Source organism: Etheostoma spectabile, chromosome 22 (genome assembly GCF_008692095.1).
Source record: "Etheostoma spectabile isolate EspeVRDwgs_2016 chromosome 22, UIUC_Espe_1.0, whole genome shotgun sequence".
Classification (NCBI taxonomy): domain Eukaryota; kingdom Metazoa; phylum Chordata; class Actinopteri; order Perciformes; family Percidae; genus Etheostoma; species Etheostoma spectabile.
The window spans coordinates 14,793,165-14,813,692 of NC_045754.1; the positions used below are offsets into that span (position 1 = coordinate 14,793,165).

Below are 20,528 nucleotides of genomic sequence, written 5' to 3' on the forward strand. Positions count from 1 at the left end.
GACATGCACACATGCATGCACACATAAATTGGGCACAGAGGCATGTGTACTGCATGACATAAATGGCTAAAATTTGGTATTGAACCTGAACATCCCCCACGCACACTCACACACCATCATGTCAGGGTAGTACTCATGTTCATTTAATGAGTTTAACATACACATCCTCAGAGAGGCGTCGAGCTGCCTCAGGGGAGTGCTTCATTAATATCCCTTACACACTCATTGTGTTCACTAATAGAGGGCAGGGCAGTAAAAGAATGTGTGTGTGTGTGTGTGTGTGGTGGGGGTGTGCGTCACTTGTTACTTGTCAGTCGCTTTGTGCCTCAGTTAGCTTTTTGTTTGGTGACAGAGCTACTTTGTAAAAAGGGTGCACATTTGATTCGCTGGTGCAGGTGGAGTTTTTCTCTCTCCAGACTATTTTTTTTTTTTTTTTGCGTATTTTGTCAACCGCCAGAGGTGCATGGGTTATTACATTTTACCCGTTTCGGCTTTTTTATACAGGAAGGAACTGATATACTCAGCCACAAAGTCAGCTACATTTACATTATCTGAAATGGTAAATTTCTGTACTTTCATAAGTTATGTGCAGGCGTGTTAAACTGAATATTTATGATGGTTAATTCAATAGTTTCCAATAGTTTAGGAGACGTGAGTAATCTTTTTAAAACTTCAACAAACTAACATTCTCCAAACAGTGGTTTTTGTGCAATGTAAAGTTTTAAGCTAAAAGGTTAGCAGTGAGTTAAAAAATAAAAAATTACCTCCTTATCCTTTGCAGTTTTCTCACCGACAGCATTGGCTACACCACACAAGTAACCAAACGTGTACTGCCACAGAGAGCTAGCACGTGTTGTCATTAAGGAAAATAGAGGAGATCATAAACAAACATTCCTATTTTGACATGGAGATAGAGAAATTAGGTGACATTTTGTTTGTGTCATCAGTCAAACAAAGTAAATCAAATAGCAGTATAAATTGAAATGTGCCTATAGATTAGAGTGGGCAAATATCGATTATATCGATATTGTGATATGAGACTAGTTGTCTTAGATTTTGAATCATAATATAACATAAGTGTGTCTACTGGTTTTAAAGGCTATATTACAGAAAAGTTGTGTCATTTTCTGAAATACCAGAATGTTGTAACTTCATTATTTACTTTACCCACTTAGTCATTGTATCTCATTTACTGATGATTATTCTCAAAAATCTCATTTTGTAAATATTTGTGAAAGCCCCAAGTGTCAACCACCACATATTGTTGCGGAAATCGATATCAGGTACAGTATTGGTCGAAAATATAAAATGTTTTCTCATATTGCCCAGCCTTAATTAGACATCTTTTAGATAGTACAATGCAGTGATTACATAATAGAGTAATTTAGTGAAAAAGACATTTATTTACTTTTAAATGTGTTTTAGATCATTTAAGCTCTTGAAAGCTGCTTATGTTTTTCTCAGTTTCGGAAGACCCGTGTGCTGAAGGGCTGTAAACACATTGGATTTGTGTTTTATTAGGACTTACTGCATTAGTACATTGCATAGAGTGGAGTGAGATGACAGATCGGAGACACGTGCAGACAAAAGCTCAACAGTCGATCTGGACATCCGTGTACAGGTAATTGCCTGGACCTCATCTTGCTAATGTAGCAAGAGACTCCACTGTGACGATCTTAGTGTTTTGTTTACTTTGTACCATGATCTGAGGCGCACATCTATTATATGCAGGATGTGTGGTCGGAGGAGAGTATGGCATTCAACAACCAGGGAGTCCCGCTGAAATGAGATGCTGTAATAGTGTTGTTGAGGATAGTTAGCGCTCCTAAATCTATGTTGGACATTATTGTTGGGTATTCTGTTTCTGTCGCTGTCTTTGATATCTCCAAACATTTGTGATCCAGTTGGTCAATCTTACTCTCTCTTTATGCACTACTTAAAACTGCATTTTCCTTCACTTTTAATGTGTTCGGTCTATACTCTTGATTACTACCCAACCTCATAAGCTAATTATTATTTAACGGTTATACAAGTGTAATCGGCTTCAATAATGACCATATGTGACCTATCTCACTCTGACATCTCTCCTTAGTGCATGTATTACTAAGGTACTAGGTGGTAAGGTAGGTACTAGCATGTGTGTGTAATTCAGGCCTGTGTCTAATAACATCAGAGTGTAAATTGTATTCTCCCTTGTGGGATCATTAAAGTATACTTTATTATATTATTTATTATATATGTGGCTGGCTTGGGCAAAGGAGCTGAGAGCAGTTTGGTTCAAGCAACAGTTTGAACAAACTCAGGCAGTGTTATTAATTTGTATGGCGTTTAATAACCATAAGCCAAGCAGTTCTTGGTAGTTCGCTTGCAGTGAGCCAGAAGGCCAGCTGGCAGTTTCTAGTGTATTGAGGGTATGGCCGTTTGCCACCTGGCCCCCATTAATCGTCACATTTGCACTCTACTTATATCGGGATTTAGGAGCTTTTTATTTTTATAATTGTCACAAGTACCCAGACCGCTGCTCTGTCGGCAGTGTAAATCCACCCTCCTGGCCCTCGGCGTTCCCTTCATCTGTTTGGAGAGTGTGGGGTGAATGTGCATGTGTTCTGTGTATTATTGATTGGCTTAGTCTCATCTTTCTCTCACTTCGTTTAAATGAGGCCTAACCCCACCCTGCGGCAGGATGAGTCAGGCGGAGGCCACAGTGGTTTTTCAGCCCACGGAGGGTTCAGATGACGGGGCTCTGAGGGGGAGACAGACCTTGGCGGTGGCTTATCTGATCAGACTTGCCAAGTTCAGAGGGGAAAGCCCCCACTTGCTCCCCTCCCAACTCAACTTGTGTGTGTTTCTTAAGTAGGTCTTGTATCTATCTGTGTCTGCATGTATGTGTTGATGAACAGTGTCCATGTGTGCACACAAGTGCTACAAGCTGAACTCTGCCCTTGTCGGGGGGACCATTTGTTGTGGCCCTACTCTGTCCTGGTATGTGTGGGTAAAGTAGGGAGGGGGTATTAAGAGGAAGGTGAAGGTTTAGGATTACACAGCCACAGATTGATGTCCCCCTAAACCCTCAGCGTTATTTTAAGTTCTTTGTATGTTCGCCGAGAACAGTTGGGTGCAGAGGGCCGTATTGACACACAAACTTACACACATGGGGTTATAATAGGTGATAAAGCATTTGTCTATAGGAAGAATTTATTGTCCCTCGACCACTGGCTTGTGTGTCCCTGACTTCAACTGATGGTCTCATCTTACAAATACAGAGAATTAAAACGTAGAGAAAGGAGGATTTCTGCAGTTGTTTTTTTCGTTCAGAGCTCAGTTGCAGGAACAACTACAGCATTTGGTCATTGGTGGTGTTAATTTCCTATGCTGGTGTTAATGTTGCTAGTCAAAGCAAATAGAGAAGTGTCTTTTAACAGTCAAGGGCACCATGAAAGCTGCTTTGTTCAAGTGTAGTTGATCTTTCTCTGTTGATGTTAAGTAAGGAAACGGAATGATTTTTTTTTTCTTAGTTTTGACAATTTTATGACACGCTTGGTTTAGATGGATGTAAACCATCACTTGTCCCTGACCACAAAATCGATGTATGCGTAAGTGTGTGCAAGACTCTTAATCGAGGATGTTAACAACAGAGGCCGCTTGAAGCCGTGATGTGTTGTGGAACGCAGATTGGTCTGACTTTGACCCTTTTGCCAGGCAAATCTGACAGCCATTAGCTGTTGTAGTGTGGTGTGTGTGTGTGTGTGTGTGTGTGTGTGTGTGTGTGTGTGTGTTGGTGTGTGTGTGTGTGTGTGTGTGTGTGTGTGGGTGTGTGTGTGTGTGTGTGTGTGTGTGTGTGGTGTGTGTGTGGTGTGTGTGTGTGTGTGTGTGTGGTGTGGGTCTCTCTCTCGGATGGAGGATGACTCTGTAAGACATTTGCTGTAATTGAGTCTCTTTGTGTTAAAACAGCCTGACAGAGCTCGTAGTTAACATTATTGGATGGCATGCAGAGTGAGGGATGGAAGAGGGCTTGGGTAACGGAGCCGAGGGTGTGGAGAGGGTCAAAGTTTTGTTAGGTTAAACCTCTATGTGCAATGTGTTGTGTCAGGGAGCTGTGCTTGTAATGAAGTCTAAGTAAATATTTTTGCCCCTGGTGTCCCTCATTCAAGTTCTATCATTCTTATCTCAGGAATCACAAATCATTTCCCCGAATTAGAAGCAGGAATTCCTAAACCACCCTATCATGTCTCGTCTGGTGTGCGTCTGTCCGGCGTGTCGTGATAGGGGGCGAGTAAATGTTGTTGCCCCCATTCTTTCATTCAGGGTCTCAATTGTGTCATATATACAGTTTTGTGTGCGTGCGTGCGTGCAAGCGTGTGTGCGTGTGCGCCCTATAGTTTCCAGAGCGGCTTTGCCTCCTGAGAGAAGTGACTTAACAAATAGTCACCATGGGAGCAGCACTGCTATTTTGGCTACATTAGCTCGTCTGTGAGGGCAGACAGTGGCCACGACAAGGTTCACAACTAAACTGCAACTTTAATAACACCTACTAATGAGGCCATGTGAGACCAAGCTAATGGCAGGGATTATCGTTCATTACGGATTGATCTGACAAGGTTTCTCTGTCAGGGCCACTGATAGAGTTGTAAATGAGAGGATAATTAGTACATGGTTTTAGCTGACTTGGCAAGTAGGGATGCATATGTCAGTTTCTATTAACACCTAAGCATTTATGCCTAATGAACTTGATTTTCTAATGAACATTACATTTGTGGTGTAGAACCAACAATAGGCTACATTGACTCCACCTTGACTTGACAGATAGGTGGTAAATCACATATTAAACTGTATCTAGTGACCTGTGTGTTTATATATATATATTATATATATATATATATATATTATATATTATATTATATTTAGGGGCCACTGGATGCAGCGGAAACAAGTTCTGAACCAATCTGACATAAAATCACTTTTGTTATATCAAGTTAACATGGTCAACTGGTTAGCAAGCAGTCGTTATTTACACATTCAGCAGGATAGAGCAAAATCATTCATTTGTAGTTACATTTTCTGTCTGCAGTTGGTGTTGAGCAGGCAGTGCACCTTTTTTAGAGCTTTTTCTAAAAAGACTGCTGCTGACCAACGATGCTATGAGAGATATCAAATTACATTGTCATTTGATACATGTTATAAAAATATTCATTATAGACGCCTTCACTTTAGTTAAAAATATGTTCATTAAAATTAGACCTGACTGTATAGAATGAAGTGATTCTTAACTACAAAGGTCATCTCATTCCTGAACCATCTATTGCCTGTCATCTCAAATATCACGTATGAGCTCTTTTGATTATATTCATACGTTATTTATTTGCCTGACACATTTTAAGAATTTATTGGTGACAAACTTTGAATGTGCCTCGGAAGATGTGACACATCAGGATGTGTCCATTCCAGGGATTAAAGTAACCACGTTTTAATTGACCAGACAGCAGGAAGATTTTTTATCATTGTCGGCATTATTCGATGAAGACCAGGGTTTGTGATCTCAGCCGGTAGTCTCAATCACATTAAGCTCACCACAGGTTGCCTGCCCAGTAGCAGACATGAGAGCAGAGCAATGGCATTGCAGGACAGGTGTGTGCATGTGTGTGCATGCATGCCGTTTGTGTGTCTTTGCTGTGCATCTTTCATGTGAATTAAAATAATTTCAGTGAAAAGATTTCATTTTCTATATGTACACTAGGAGACTACAAGTTTTATGCATCTTTGTGTGTGAGACAGTTAGTGAAGAGGGGAGACTTTGTGTGCTTGCATGCACAGCACACAAAGTCGTTGCCCCCCCCCCCCCCCCCCCCCCCGCTCTGACCAGTGGTGTTTCTCCACAGGTGCTATTTCAGTCGGCCGTCTGTCATCCCAAAATGCTTTTCAGCTGAGTGCTTTTCAAAACAATCGTCACTGGTGCCCCAGGCTTTTTTACAAGGGCCCTTGCCGCACTGAGGTTAACATGCTGTCTTGATCTGCTGACTGGGGGGTGGATGAGAGTGTGTGTATATGTGTGTATCTCTGTTGTCTTTATTGCTTCCTTTCAATGTATAACCATTTGTCGCAATCCAATGCAGATCAGTTAAGACCCATATCTATTTAAATCACAACCTGGCAAAAGACTAAAGATAACCTGAAGAGGAGGCGGTTGAAGCGGACTGAAAGAAGAGTACATGAGAACAACATGACAACAATACACACAAAATCTCTAATGAGAACACCAGAAAATAGCTGCGCAGGGAAAGCCAGATATCACACAAGGCTGAACTACTCATCAATTAGCATAACAGGGTGCAATATTGCACAGCTGATGGGTACAAGGCATTTGCAGACACACTGGTGCACATGTAAGACATGAAACATTCGCAAGCACTAAATTAAAAGTGATTGCAAGCTGGTGAAAGTCAGAGACTGGCCATGTACGGATTTATTATTATTTAGGGAGATATATAGTACACTTGGTTTTTAAACTGTAGATGGTGTTAAATGTAAAAATATCATTGTCTCACTTTCTAACTTAATATCTATTCGAAATACTTTAGATTTAGGTTTATCCGGCTGCACTAGTCAGCGGACAAGATTTGTCATTTATCAGGACCTGGGCTCTGTAGCTGCTCCCTAGTTCACTTCATGGCAGCTTTGAGTTACAGACTACGGTAGCACCACTTAACCAAACTACATCTTTTGCAACATTGGCAGGGTCAGATGCCCTAAAGTATGTGGTCCTCAAGTCTCGAGGGCTGATGTTGGGTATATTATGTTTTAAAAATGGGGAGTACAAGTGAAATGTCACCTGTAAGCTGTGCAAGTCGGTGTTGAAATACTACTCTAGTAACACAAGAACTATCCAAACATTGCGTACTACTGTCAGGTCCATACTGGGTTAGTCTGAAAAAGCTGAGCTACAGCCGGAATATCTTAAAGTTTCCATTTGCTACAAGTTGCAGGTTTATCCAAAACAAATTGATGTCAATACAGCATCCTTACTAGTGCTGTCAGTTAAAAGCTCTATATCTAAGGCGTTAACGCAAACCCATTTAGCGGTGTCATTTTTTAGCGCAAGATTAAACGTTCTTTTGGCCTCGCAAACTATGTAGTTTTTTCACAACTGTTGCAACAACCAGTAACATTAAAAAAACTACACACCGCACCGGATAGCTAGACCGGAAACAAGACAACGGGCACGCTGCACACACTAGTTTGGATTGCGAGCCGGCCAAAGAGTAGTAATGTTAAGTTTTGAGTGATGGCTAGGCGAGATGCCGAAAATAATGCCAATAAGATTCTGAATGGAAGTTTACTTTTAAAGTTGCCAAATGATTCCATTGAAAGACCAAAGTGATCTGTGGGTTTTGTCGTTGTGAACTGAGCTATCATCGCAGCCCGTCCAGTCTGAAATACCACTTGATGGCCACCTCCTGATGCGGATCTTTGCCCCTCGTCAAAGGTTTTTTCACTCTTTTATTGATGGATAGTGTTACATTGTGTGAGAGATAATTGCTCCAAGTGTGAATGACTGCTCCAGAGAGAAGTTGTGTGAAATTGAACACTACAGTAAGCTATATGCCACTGTTTTCAAAAAAAAAACATTAGCACAAAGCAAGCGATCCACTTTTTCCATGTTGATAAGAGCAATAAAATGAGAAAATAAATAATGGGACAAATAGAACAAGGGACATCTAGAATAGATAAAAATGTGCTCTTAATTGCGAGTTAACTATGGATTAATGCAATGAATCGCAATTAAATCGTTCAACAGCACTTCCTTACATTTGAATCTTAGAATGTGTGTCTCGAGCGACATAGAGTTTGTTTTGAGTTTAGTTGTTTGGGTCGGTGTTGAATAAACTCTGGGGCAGACCAACAAACCGTTCTGTTCTAATCAGACTCGTGTGGTTCTTTGTGGTCGGAAAGCAAAGCAGACAAAACCGCCTTTTTGAAGAAGTGGAAAATCTGATTTGCCCCGGTGGTCCATGATGATATCAGGATGTACAGCTCTTGGGTTGTTTGTAAAAGGTTGGTGGGAACATAAAACGGACGAACTAAAACGTATAATTTTTTAATTCAATAAATCTCCTGTTTTTTTTGCCGTGGCCAACAGAAAGCAAAGTTACCAGCGCAAACATGGTAAAATACAAGTTTGCCTCTTCTGCTTAACAATTACAGCTGTGGTAATGACAATTAAAACTGTAGACAAATGTAGAAGTGTAGACGGCGGCCGTGTGTGGCGGGGCTACGATGAGAGTAAGAGGAGAGATCCAACACAGGCACGGCTTTACAGAGAAATGGGTCATGTAACGCAAAATTAAACCATATCCATATAAAAACAACACTGAGCGGATGGAGGACATTAGGTGCACCGGTGGTCCTGGAGGAAAAATGTTACTCGCGCCCTAGAGCCCTGTGAGCTAACAGACGCTAACTAGCCCGACTAGCACTGGTCACTGCTGTTGTCTAAAAAAAAAACAGACGGGGCAAAATGTTGCGTTTACTGATAAACTGTAAACCTTGAGACTGAGTAGACCGACTGCTACTGTTGAATTTTCTCATGTTACTCTGTCCTCTGTGACTGTCTAGATCTAGAAACTAAGCTGCGCGGTGCAGGGAACCACTCTGACTGGCACATGATCAGACAGTGGTTTACGGAGCGGTAGATTGGTTTGCAAAAAAACCCGGAGCGTTCTATGAATGATGCATTTAAAAAATTGCTCAAATTTGATGTGGGAAGCCAAAATCGTGATCGCGATTAAAATTTGATTAATTGGTAGCCCTACAACTCTGAACCACATTGACCTCTCACAGCCCAAAGAATGCATCTGATCTGAGCCCTCTATAGTGGCATGATGGAACAATGCGAGGGATAGTGATACAAGTGTGAGAAAAATAAGAATCAATCTTTTCTACTAAATCTTCTGTCCTGATCTTTCACATTGCGAGGCACTTGTCAGTGAGTTGCTCAGTATAGTCCAGTCTAATTACACCTGTGTTAACACCACAGGAGCCGAGGAGTGAAATGAGGCAGGAACATAAGGCAATTGAGTGAGTTTTACAGTGTGACAAAGAGGACATTTGTAAGTTTAGCACGAATCAACAGACTTATTAATTTTACTGAGTCAAAATGGGGGCACATAAGCGAAGAAGAGGTTCACCTTGACTCATTTTTGATACCAAACTATTAAAATTGGGTTAGGGAAAGTAACTAACCATACCTCACAGGCCTGGAGAATATAAATCTAGAAACTTGAAGATACTGTATATTAAATGGGGTCATTCACTTGGTTTGTTAAATGCCAACCAATAGGAATAAAGCGTCTGGAACGTTTCCAGTGTCACAGTGACTTTTGTTTATACCGACGTCATAATCTAAAGATATCAGTCTCTCTCTCAGTTTACTATGACAAGCTGGATCCAGTGTAGTTGCCAAAAGAAAATAAATAAAACGCTAATCATAATGGATGCTGATACGTTTTTTTGTCAGACGATTAGTTGCAGCAGTCTGCATGAATCCCTTCCTTAATTGGTTGAGTGGAAGACTTGGATGTATTATTGAAGGACACAGCGTCGGGTAATGTTTAGTAATACGAGTCAGCTTTTAGTTGTTTGCTCCAGTATGTGGCATGCGCGGTGGTGACTAATGTAATCATCAGAGGGACGAAATACACCACTCTCTGTACCCCCTGGGGCTATAATGTTGCATTGGTCCATCCAGTATGTGTGTGTTGGTATGCGTTTTAAAGATGACACACACATACAGTCAGTTGCACACATTGCTTTCTGGTCAACAAGGCTTGTCTTTCACGTGGTATTATCTTAAAGCAGTCTGTCCTGCTGGGATGACAGCATATGGAAAACCTGTCTAAATGAGTCCACACATCAATTACATCAAAGCATTCTCACCTCGCTTGCCTCACTTGCGTGCGCTCTTCTGTCTTTCCCACATCACTCTATTCATCACTTCTCTGCCCTTCCTTCGTTATTCTGATCATTCCAGCCCCTCTTCTGTCTCTCATTCGGCGTACATATATACCATGAACGATAGATTTTTTTTTTCAACATTAAGGATTTTGCCGTACCATTATACTGAGGTAACACTCCTTAAGTACTGTATTTGTAGGTGTTTGACGAAAACAGCTCTGCGTTAAAACAATGCAATGGCTGTTTGGTAGGGGTCTGTTTAAGGTATGAAAATGAAATGGCATCTACAAAGTCTGGTTGCGGTCTGTCATTTGAGGGTGCCAACACTGCATTAAGGTTTAAACAGTGAGAAGGATTTTAGAAATCAGACAATGTCACGCCATTATCATTTTTTCTTTATGTGGCAAACATAAGGTAAACTGTAACAATACAGTTTATTCAATAAGGAATGTGCCCTTGTATTATTTAACTTACCACAATGCAGCACCTTACTGGATGCTGCTGCATTGCATCAAAAGTTGACGTTTTGGTGGAGCCGCCTGCATGTATTTGGTGGAGTGCTCGGGACTCTTCAATGGCATCAATCAAATGATGAGGTTCCTTGATTTGTCTGGTATTTTATTAGCTTGTTATTTATCTATATATGATTCCTCAATTTAGTTGAATTTATTTCCATAAATTTGCAGATAAAGTTTTAAGAAAGGGACTAAATGCGCATGTGTATAGTTTTAGCTCAGTTCTTATGTTTTATTTTATACTTCTCAACAATTATCATTCTTTAGCTTCTTTTTGTATGTTAAATAACATACTCACTAGATGCAGCTCGGAGTCAAATTTTAACTACTAGAATAAAAATTTTCTGAAGACTGAAGTCTTTTATGCCCAAAAAGGGCATAATAGTGTTTAGAGTATATTAAAATTGTCTCAAAATCAAGTTTTGCTACTGAGAACTTATCTAAATGTATACTCAAACTGAGCCTGACCTAAGACTTATTTCATCTTTCTTTCCCCTCCTTTTCTTTGTCTCCTAAACTAGCAGGAGACAGGCTAGTCATTTTGTCTGCATTAAAGCTTAGCTGCACATTGTGTGTGTGTGTGTGTGTGTGTGTGTGTGGTGTGTGTGTGTGTGTGTGTGTGTGTGTGTGTGTGTGTGTGTGTGTGTGTGTGTGTGTGTGTGGTGTGTGTGTGTGTGTGTGTGTGGGTGTGTGTGGTGTGTGTGTGTGTGTGTGTTGTGTGGTGTGTGTGTGTGTGTGTGTGTGTGTGTGTGTGTGTGGTGTGTGTGTGTGTGTGTGTGTGTGTGTGTGTGTGTGTGTGTGTGTGGGTGTGTGTGTGTGTGTGTGTGTGTGTGTGTGTGTGTGTGTTGTGGTGTTGTGTGTGTGGTGTGTGTGTGTGTGTGTGTGTGTGTGTGGTGTGTGTGTGTTGTGGTTTGACCTTGACTGCAGTCCCTAATGGAGGAGGCTGTTCTTTGAATGACTCAAACTCCCCCCTGCCGTACAATGGTATGTAGCGCCCATAAAGCATGCTTAAGTCCACTCTGGTTTCAGGGAGTGAACACCCTGCCGCAGCCCGACCCCGCCCTTCCTACACATTTGAAATAGCCACGTCTTGTCCCCACACGGAGCACAGTGTGAGTCGGGGTGGTATATATGTGGCCATGGTTGATTGAGGAGCAGTTGCTGTGACAGGTCACACTGCGTTCTGTCCTCCGACCCCCCAGATTAGCCAACCTGCCCTCACTACTGGGCCCCAATGTTTGGATCCCTCCGCTGTAGATCACACACCCACACACACACACACACACACACACACACACACTGCGTTAACAGTATTCTCTTATTTGTCGTCACTCACTCTGCGGGTGACAAAGGCCATTAGGAGTCATTAAGTGTGGTGTGTGTTGCCTGGCTAGAGTGGTGGGTTGAAAAGACGCTGTCACAGCACGCTGTCATAATTGCCCTCTTAGCCAATTATCCGCCATTTAAAGAAAGTCCCCTGCTCTGCTCCAGTGTCCACCAAATGTGCGCACACACACACACATAGATAAATAACATGGAAAATTAATATTTAATCATTGTTTGTTTGAGGGATTTGGTGTTTACTGTGCTGAAATGTGTATTCATGCTTTTGTTTTCCTATCAGCCCCATTCAAACTGTTGTCCGCTTTCTCCTTCAGATTCTGAGCACACCAAAGACATGGTTCAGAAGGTGGGGTACTAACAGCTTATATTACAAATCTAGTTTAGGACAATGTAAATAACACCACAGCATGTGACTGAAAATCTGTTTCAGGACTGTATGTCACAGTTACCTCAATAAATGTAAATGTAACAATTCAATTTCTTTGACTACATATGTGAGGAGGCTTTTTTATGATGCTGGATCACTTCTTAATGTATATCCTGATTATAAAAGTTCATAAAGACTCCGATACCTCGGGAGAAATTAACTGTGTATATATATATATATTATATATATATTAAATGAGCCAATATAATACCGGTAGACCTTTTTACAAATAAATTAAACAAATATGTGCAGCTGTATATGTACATTTATAGGTATTAATATTAAGTTCTGATTTGAAATTGAGATATAAATACATTTAGTGTTGCAAGACAAAGCAATTCCACTCATTCAGTAGTTCTGGTTTCTAGTCCCTTGTCCCTAGGTTTGCTAGTCCTAATTTAAGAGAATATATTGTCTTCTCTTACTTGTATAACAAGTCTTTTTGTTTTGTTATTTTTCTCAGATGAATCTGGAAGTCATCTATGGAGACACTGACTCCATTATGATTAACACCAACAGCAAGTCTCTGGAGGAAGTCTACAAACTTGGCAACAAGGTGCGTTTGGCTAAGCCAGCAGTAGATAAGTTATGTATTTCTTTTCTTCAGTCGTTTCAATAGTTGACATTTTCACTGAATGCACATGTGTGTTTGTTAATCGCAGGTGAAGGCCGAAGTAAACAAGCTGTACAAACTGCTGGAGATTGACATTGACGGTGTCTTTAAGTCGCTTTTACTGCTGAAGAAGAAGAAATACGCTGCCTTGGTGGTGGAGAACCATGGCGAAGGACGATACAGTGTCAAGCAGGAGCTCAAAGGCTTGGACATTGTGCGAAGAGATTGGTGTGACCTGGCCAAGGAATGTGGCAAGTATGTTAGATAAACTAGAGTTGTCACTAAAAGCTACATATCAGGCATTGCAAGGTATTCCATTGATTTTTTGTTTTTGTTTTTTGTGTAGATGCAGAACTTTTGAAGTATTTGGTATACATGATAAAATTTGTTTGGCTCCTTTGTTCTCCTCTGTTCTTGCAGCTATGTGATTGGTCAAATCTTGTCTGACCAGAGTCGTGATGTCATTGTGGAAAACATCCAGAAACACCTGGTGGAGTTGGGAGAGAAAGTAGCAGCTGGAACCGTCCCACTCAACCAGTATGAGATACACAAGGTGAGGACATAGCTATGGATGTATCATTTCCACTCCTGAATATAGAAAAGCCTTCACCTGCCGGGTTGTGTGTGTGTCCTCTTGACAACCAGCTATTCACATGTACAGTGTACACATTTTAAAGTGGGGAAACGTCTAGCGAAAAAACCAGCACACCCTATGTGAGGGTCTGGAAAATGTGTGTTTTGTTTTATTCTATTGTGTTTGCTATTACCTGTCTGTTCATTTTCAAAGTTGTGCTCTTTCCTCTAGGCTTTGACTAAAGATCCTCAGGACTATCCAGATAAGAAGAGCCTCCCTCATGTCCATGTGGCTCTATGGATTAACTCCCAGGGTGGTCGCAGGGTTAAAGCTGGAGATACAGTCTCCTACATCATCTGCAAGGTTAGTGTATAAGAGGAAAATAAATATTGGTCAACTGGGCCTCTAGTCATTTTAGAGTTTACAACATGTACCACACCAATCCTATCTATTTATATGCTATTATATATATAGATATATTAGATTAATATATATATATAATAAATTATATATATGTGGGTGTGTATATATATATGTATGTGTTGTATATATATTAGTATGTGGTGTATTATGTGTATATATATATGTATATGTACATTTGTGATCTATATGTGTATATATATATCTATATAATCATCATATATGTATGTGTGTATAAGGGATAGTTCGATGATGTATAGTATCTATTACATAACGGACACTACATACATACATACATACATACATACACACCAAAGAAAGAATATTTCAAAGATAGATTTTTGTGTACACTATAGTATAAAGTACAAGCCACCACTTTATGAATGTTTTCTTTCTTCCCTAGGACGGTTCCACGCTGGCAGCCAGTCAGAGAGCCTATGCTCTAGAGCAGCTCCAGAAGCAGGAGGGTCTCAGCCTAGACACTCAGTACTACCTTGCCCAGCAGGTCCACCCTGTGGTGTCTCGCATCTGTGACCCCATCGAGGGCATCGATATCATGCTCATCGCCACATGGCTGGGTGAGTTAATGACTTAATGGAGTTGATGGTTTTGGTAGACTGTAGAAGACTTTACTTTGATTGAGATTAGGCGGCCCAACGTCACTCTGGTGTTAAATTATGACTTGGGGAATTTCAGGTTTCTTTATGCCTTCAGAAAATGACAAAATAAAGAAATGAGTAAAAGGGAAATGTTCAACTTGCATATCACTTCTTAGAGGGATAAAATGACTCATTTGCACTTTACAGCCATACTATTTTATAAATAAACACTGGCCATGAGGTATTCGTGGGGCACAGCTTATTTTGAGTGATAGTACTAATCTCTCTTTATGTATGTGTTAGCATTAGTCATAATTCCTGTTTTATAGTCTGTTGACAGCTGAGGCAGCCAAATATGGATAAGCTGTCCTCATATCACAGCCTCATAAAAGTACAAAATAGATGTTTCATTGTTGTCTAATAGTCTTAAAATTAAATGGTTTGGGTGGAAATGTCCAAAGTATTTTGCTTGCTCTGCCCCATCTATGTTTAAACATTTGCTCTAATTATTGTAGATTCATGTAAAAAAGAGAGATGCTATAGAATAAAAAACAATCTGTGGTGTAAGCCAGAATAATCTTTTGCCCAAACCAGGTCTTGACCCAAGTCAGTTCCGGGCACACCAGCAGTACCAGAGGGAGGAAGAGACTGAGGGCATGCTGGGAGCTCCGGTCCAGCTGACTGACGAGGAGCGCTACAAAGACTGTGAGAGGTTCACCTTCACCTGCCCTCAATGTGGCACTGACAACATATACGACAGCGTCTTTGAAGGAGCTGTGAGTACAAGATTACATGCACACAGATTTAACTATTTAACAGTCCCTTATTAATGTGTTTTTAGCACACAAGGGCCCTTGTGGTCTAAATAATATAATCTGCCCATGTCTGCAACATCATGCTGTTTTACATTATTAATGCCTCTTATTCATAGAGCGCGGGTATCCAAAGATTTTTGACAAAGTTAAAATTATCATGTTAAACAACTACTACTAGTAAAATATAACACATAACATTAATTGCACATTAAGATCAGTACGATCACCTCAAGTCCAGTGTTTGGTCTTGCCAAAAGGAGAATTTATAGCAGGACTTGTTGTTTTGTCTGCATTAGATTTAGCTAAGTAAACTGATAAACTGTCAACCGAGTAACTTATAGGACTTTTCCATATACATGACTTTACTCGGCCCTGCTTGGCTTGGTGTGTCATCCCAGCACTGCACGGCAGAGTTTTTCATTTCCCGTGCAATTGCGGCACCCGCATGAAGCTGTGTGTGAGGGTGCCGGTGAGTTTGCGACACAGCTGTATCTTAAAAATAGTCATTGCAGGCGTAGTAGCTAAACCTGTCCATGGAAAAAGCAGCAGAAGAACAAGTAGTGTAGTCTTGTTCTTGTTTGCAGCACACACAGACAACCAGACAGATACTTGGAGACTGAAATAAAAAAAATAAGAAGATTGCGTTTGTGCATTTCACTGGTGCAATGGATTAACCAGTTGAGACACAGATAGGCATTCATTCAAACTTCCTGTGAAGGATTCATGCTTTAGTCATCCTCCATATTGTGTCTCTGTCTGTATTTTTAGACAGCTGCCTGGCTCCAATATGGACTCTGTTTTCATTGGCATAGTTTGCACTCCACAACTTGAAAAGCCTTTCCTTAACCCCTGCTGCTCTACGGACACACACACACACACACACACACACACACACACACACACACACACACACACACACACACACACACACACACACACACACACACACACACACACACACACACACACACGTACATCCTACCATTTGTCAGGCCAAGGTTGTGTGCATGTGTGTATGTATGTTATCAGCTTCTAATGAGGAGCAGGGCACACAGCTTTTTCTTGTCTGAAAGACCCTAATAAAACTGACAACCCTCTGTCCTCTTCTGGTGGAAATAACTAGCATGAAATTAAAAAGGAGTATTATATACACATACACACACACACGCACACAAACTCCATAAAAGGTTGATTTCATAACACACTTCAGCAGATACATTTCCATGTTTTCTTGAAAGGGCATACACACTCACACCTGAAACATAAGAAAACCAGGTTCTGTATAAATTCATCAAATGCTTGTGCACAACCTACTTCATACTTTTGATGTTTGGACTGTAGAATGTGATCTTGAAATGTTTGGAGAAATCCCAAACTGTAGACTAAACTAACCAGGATTTGTCTGGTTACTGGTGTTAATTTTCCAGCATGCGTCAGAGGCTGGTATGCACACACACACACAGAAACTGATAACAGTAAGTTAATTAGGGTGGTGAACATGGTCTAACAGCTCAGTGAGAGGGGAGGACAGATGGGCCTTGACTCCACACTGACACAAAGCCAGAGATGGTAGGAGGAGGCGATGATGGATGATGGAGGACAGACAGGGGAGGAAAGTTGTTTGATGGGGGTAGTGGGTAAAGGGGGATGAAAAGATCAAGTGTGGAGGAAGAAAAAGCTTGGTAGAGCTGCAGGCATTTCCCTGAGTTTTAGAGCGTTAGGCCAAGACATGGATGGGGAAATGGTCAGGGTAGACATTTGACATTGTAAATACTTTTAAAATTATTTTACAGGTTTGTAAAAAGCTATTTAAAGCGATGGGAAAGAAGAGTTGTTTGGGTTGTAGACAATACTCAGAGGAGTAATAAGTGTCAAAAGTTATGATCCTTGGATTGCATTATTAGAACTTTTCTTACAGGTCTTATTCAAACACAAGACAGAAAACTACTGTGTTTTTTTTAACTTTTGTATAATAGCGCAGCCATTAATTAACTGGCAAGTTTTGTATAACTGTAATAGATGCAACTTACTCATTTGGGAGGAAGAATCCTGTTATCAAAATAAAGTTTGGAATGAAACAAGTGAGATAAGAGGAGGAGAGGAGGGAAAGAAGGGAGGCTACTTTCATCCAGAGCAGAAAGGGAGGGGAAAAAACATGAAGAGGAGGAGGATAGCCTGAGATAGAGAGGGTTAATGTGTGTAGCTGAATATTAAGTGAGTCAAATGAGTTGATTTACTTGAACTGGCAGAAATCTGGTGGGTTTTTCCCCCTAAAAAGGAATAATGCAGGCAAACAAAAACACTGCGTGTGGCTGTGTGGGGGGGGGTGTCACATGCATACTTGTCATTGACTTCGCTGCAGAAACCTTTTTTTGCGGCTGTCAGTTCAACCGTTAAATGAGGCTCAGGTTTAAAGGAGTGAGTGTTTAAAGCTGTTGTATAGCTGTTATTTTGTGTGTAATTGCTATGTAACATGGCTACTTTCTCCATTGCATTAACTATAAGCCTTTCTGTCAAGTAAAAATTCAGTGGTATTTAGGTCAAGTTGACCTGTTTTCTTCAGGCTTCAATAATGTTCAAATTTACTGCACCAGAAGTGCTTTAAGCCCATACACCTTTCATGCCTGTTACATGTCCTTTTGTAGAGGTTTACATGTAATGGCCAAGTTGCTATGTTACCCAATTTAGGTTTGATGAATCCCTGTGCATACATTCTGTATATTATGCACATAATATACAGCATGTATGCACAGGGATTAATTCAGGAAATACATTCAGGAAATCTGATGTGGGTGAGATCATTGCAGTGAGAGTGTAGTAAATTAACCTACAGACTCAAAACAACAGACTCCAATAGAAAATGTTTTAATCTATGTAAATTAGATTTTGCTTGGGAAAAATATTGGACTAATCACAATTTCAACAGTTTCACGGCTTGGAGGGGCAGAAGTTAAACAACGATAAGAAAATATCTGGTTCTTTGATAAAGTTTCAAAGGTAGAACCAACAGTAAGAATTCTATTAAATGGAGAACATGAGTAGGCTTGCAAAGTTAGTCAACCATTGTCAGCTCTGATACCGTCTGGCAAGCAGTTTGGATGTCCCCTAAAAAATATGCTCCTGAGAAAACTGATAATGCAATGTTCAGATGAATATTGCATTAACATTCTGTTTCAGATTGGCTATGTGTTTTACTCCCGACTGACCTCTGCAATGACAAACAAAAAGAGGAACTATAAATCTATAAATCAAATCAAAAAGTGGTGGCAATAACTCAAACCTTGCCAACAATCTGAGTTTGAGTATGGTTACAAAATTTAGACTTGTTTCATGTTTGAGAGCAGCCATTTGAAACGATCTGCAGTATTGGTGTGAGCCACCAGAATGGATTGTACTTAACATTAGTGTTGCCTGAAGACTGAAGAGTTTTTGCTCGGTAGCTACTGCTGATATCATGTATATATGAATTAATCTGTTGTTGTCTCACATTTTCTCTTTTTCAGGGATTAAAGTTGGAGCCCAGCTTGTTGCGATGCTGTCACATCCCCTGTGGGAGCAGCCCCATCGCCGACGCTGTGAACATCAGCAACAAACTGCTACTTGACATTCGTCGCCATATCAAAAAATACTACTCTGTGAGTATTTCTATGTTTGTATGCCAGTTCGCAGTCGAGATTGAGGTTTTGATGAACCCTACGGATTCTTATAAATAAAACTCTGCTTTACACACGCTCAAAAACACAAGCACACAAAAAAGGATTCTTCACCACCAGCAGGGCCACAAATGGGGTTTATTTAGTTTTTATTCAGTGTTTAATGCTGCAACATGTTGGACTAGCACAGCTAGCCAGCTTGTCTTTTCCCTCTTTTAAACTTGTGTTTTCAGAGAAACTGTACTGCCTGTAATAAAATAGTCCAACTCTGTGAAAATTGACCTTCCAGTAAGTGTTTACTAAAAGGTTGGACTGTATTTAACACAATGCGGGATTTACCAGAAGCTGCAATAATAAGAGATGCCATCCAAAAGATGTTGAATGAGAGATAAAGGAAACCTCAGCAAGGCATTGCGCTGACATTTTCAACCAAAAAGCACATTATGCTTGCAAAATGAAAAGAACACCAGAAGGATTTGAAGGAGCATGATCCATGAAAACACTTAACTGGCCATTCTTACTTTGAATACCAGGTTTAAAATGCACTCTTTGACAGTTTTTTAAGATGACACGGTGAAATTAAATGATACATCTGGGAAAACTGGGTCATTGGAGAGTCAGCAAGAACTAAAAATACAACAAATTAAATATATTTGACTTTAAAGATCAAGCAGATTTGTCTCAATAATACAAGACTACTCTGAACTCCTGCTGTGTTGGATTATAGGCTTTTCAGGGTAAATTATTTTGCAGTTTTAAAGGCATGGAATGAGTGGATGGATCACTGGCTGTCTACATTGTTAGCTACTCACATTTTCAGATCCACATATTACACAAGAACAAGGGGCCAGAAATAAATATGGATGTGCAAATGTGCATAGGCACATGATCAAATACATGTTAAATATGCATGCATCTAGAAATATCAGATAACATGCTGCTACTAAGCATTTTTTTTTATTGTTGATCATTTTAAGTGTAATTGTGGGAATTGTTTAGTTAATTTTGCTTATGAAAAAAATATCCAGATTTTGCAATGTCTGAGAATGTGACTTGAAACAATGTTGTTAGTAAAAGTGGCTCATCACATCGGCACTAATTAGTTACTATTATAATCTATATAATGTGAATGCACTGCCTTTGTAGCTGTTGGATTAACCGTGTGGGCTTGAAACTCTCAGCAATGTTTAGGAATAAGACACACAGGCTGCCAACAAACAAGACATTCCTAGCATTAGCAAATGTGAGCTTTCTAAACACTCTGAATTAAGGTGGTGGCAATGGTATGCATTATCCGCTAAACATCCGCATATTAGCATTGTACGCATGTTAGCATGCTGACAATAGCATTCAGCCCAAAGCACTGCTTAGTACAGCCTGACAGGGCTGCTAACATGGCTGTAGACGTTTAATGTTATTATAGTGTAATCTGTAGGTTTTGTCCCATGTAATTATTTACTGCACAACCCTGATAAGTGTCACCTCGTGTTGAATTCCTTAGGATATAAGATGAAGTTTCAGGCAAGATCCTCTGATATGAAACACTGTAGGAAACCCTAGATATTGTCTTTGCATACATTTGTCATATTGTTTTCTACTATCATATTGATTCTGGTAAAT

At 40.2% G+C, this 20,528-nt stretch overlaps 1 protein-coding gene across 4 annotated transcripts in view; it reads left to right on the top strand.

The window, feature by feature from the left end:
- The window catches only part of pola1 (polymerase (DNA directed), alpha 1), a 65,636-nt gene that overhangs the window by 24,583 nt on the left and 20,525 nt on the right, over positions 1–20,528 (top strand). For all 4 annotated transcript variants that reach the window (XM_032504227.1, XM_032504228.1, XM_032504229.1 and 1 more), the window contains exons 28-34: positions 12,698–12,790; positions 12,897–13,102; positions 13,268–13,400; positions 13,653–13,784; positions 14,245–14,419; positions 15,035–15,216; positions 18,759–18,890. In XM_032504227.1, the coding sequence (XP_032360118.1) occupies positions 12,698–12,790; positions 12,897–13,102; positions 13,268–13,400; positions 13,653–13,784; positions 14,245–14,419; positions 15,035–15,216; positions 18,759–18,890 (1,053 nt within the window). The remainder of the gene's footprint in view (positions 1–12,697; positions 12,791–12,896; positions 13,103–13,267; positions 13,401–13,652; positions 13,785–14,244; positions 14,420–15,034; positions 15,217–18,758; positions 18,891–20,528) is intronic.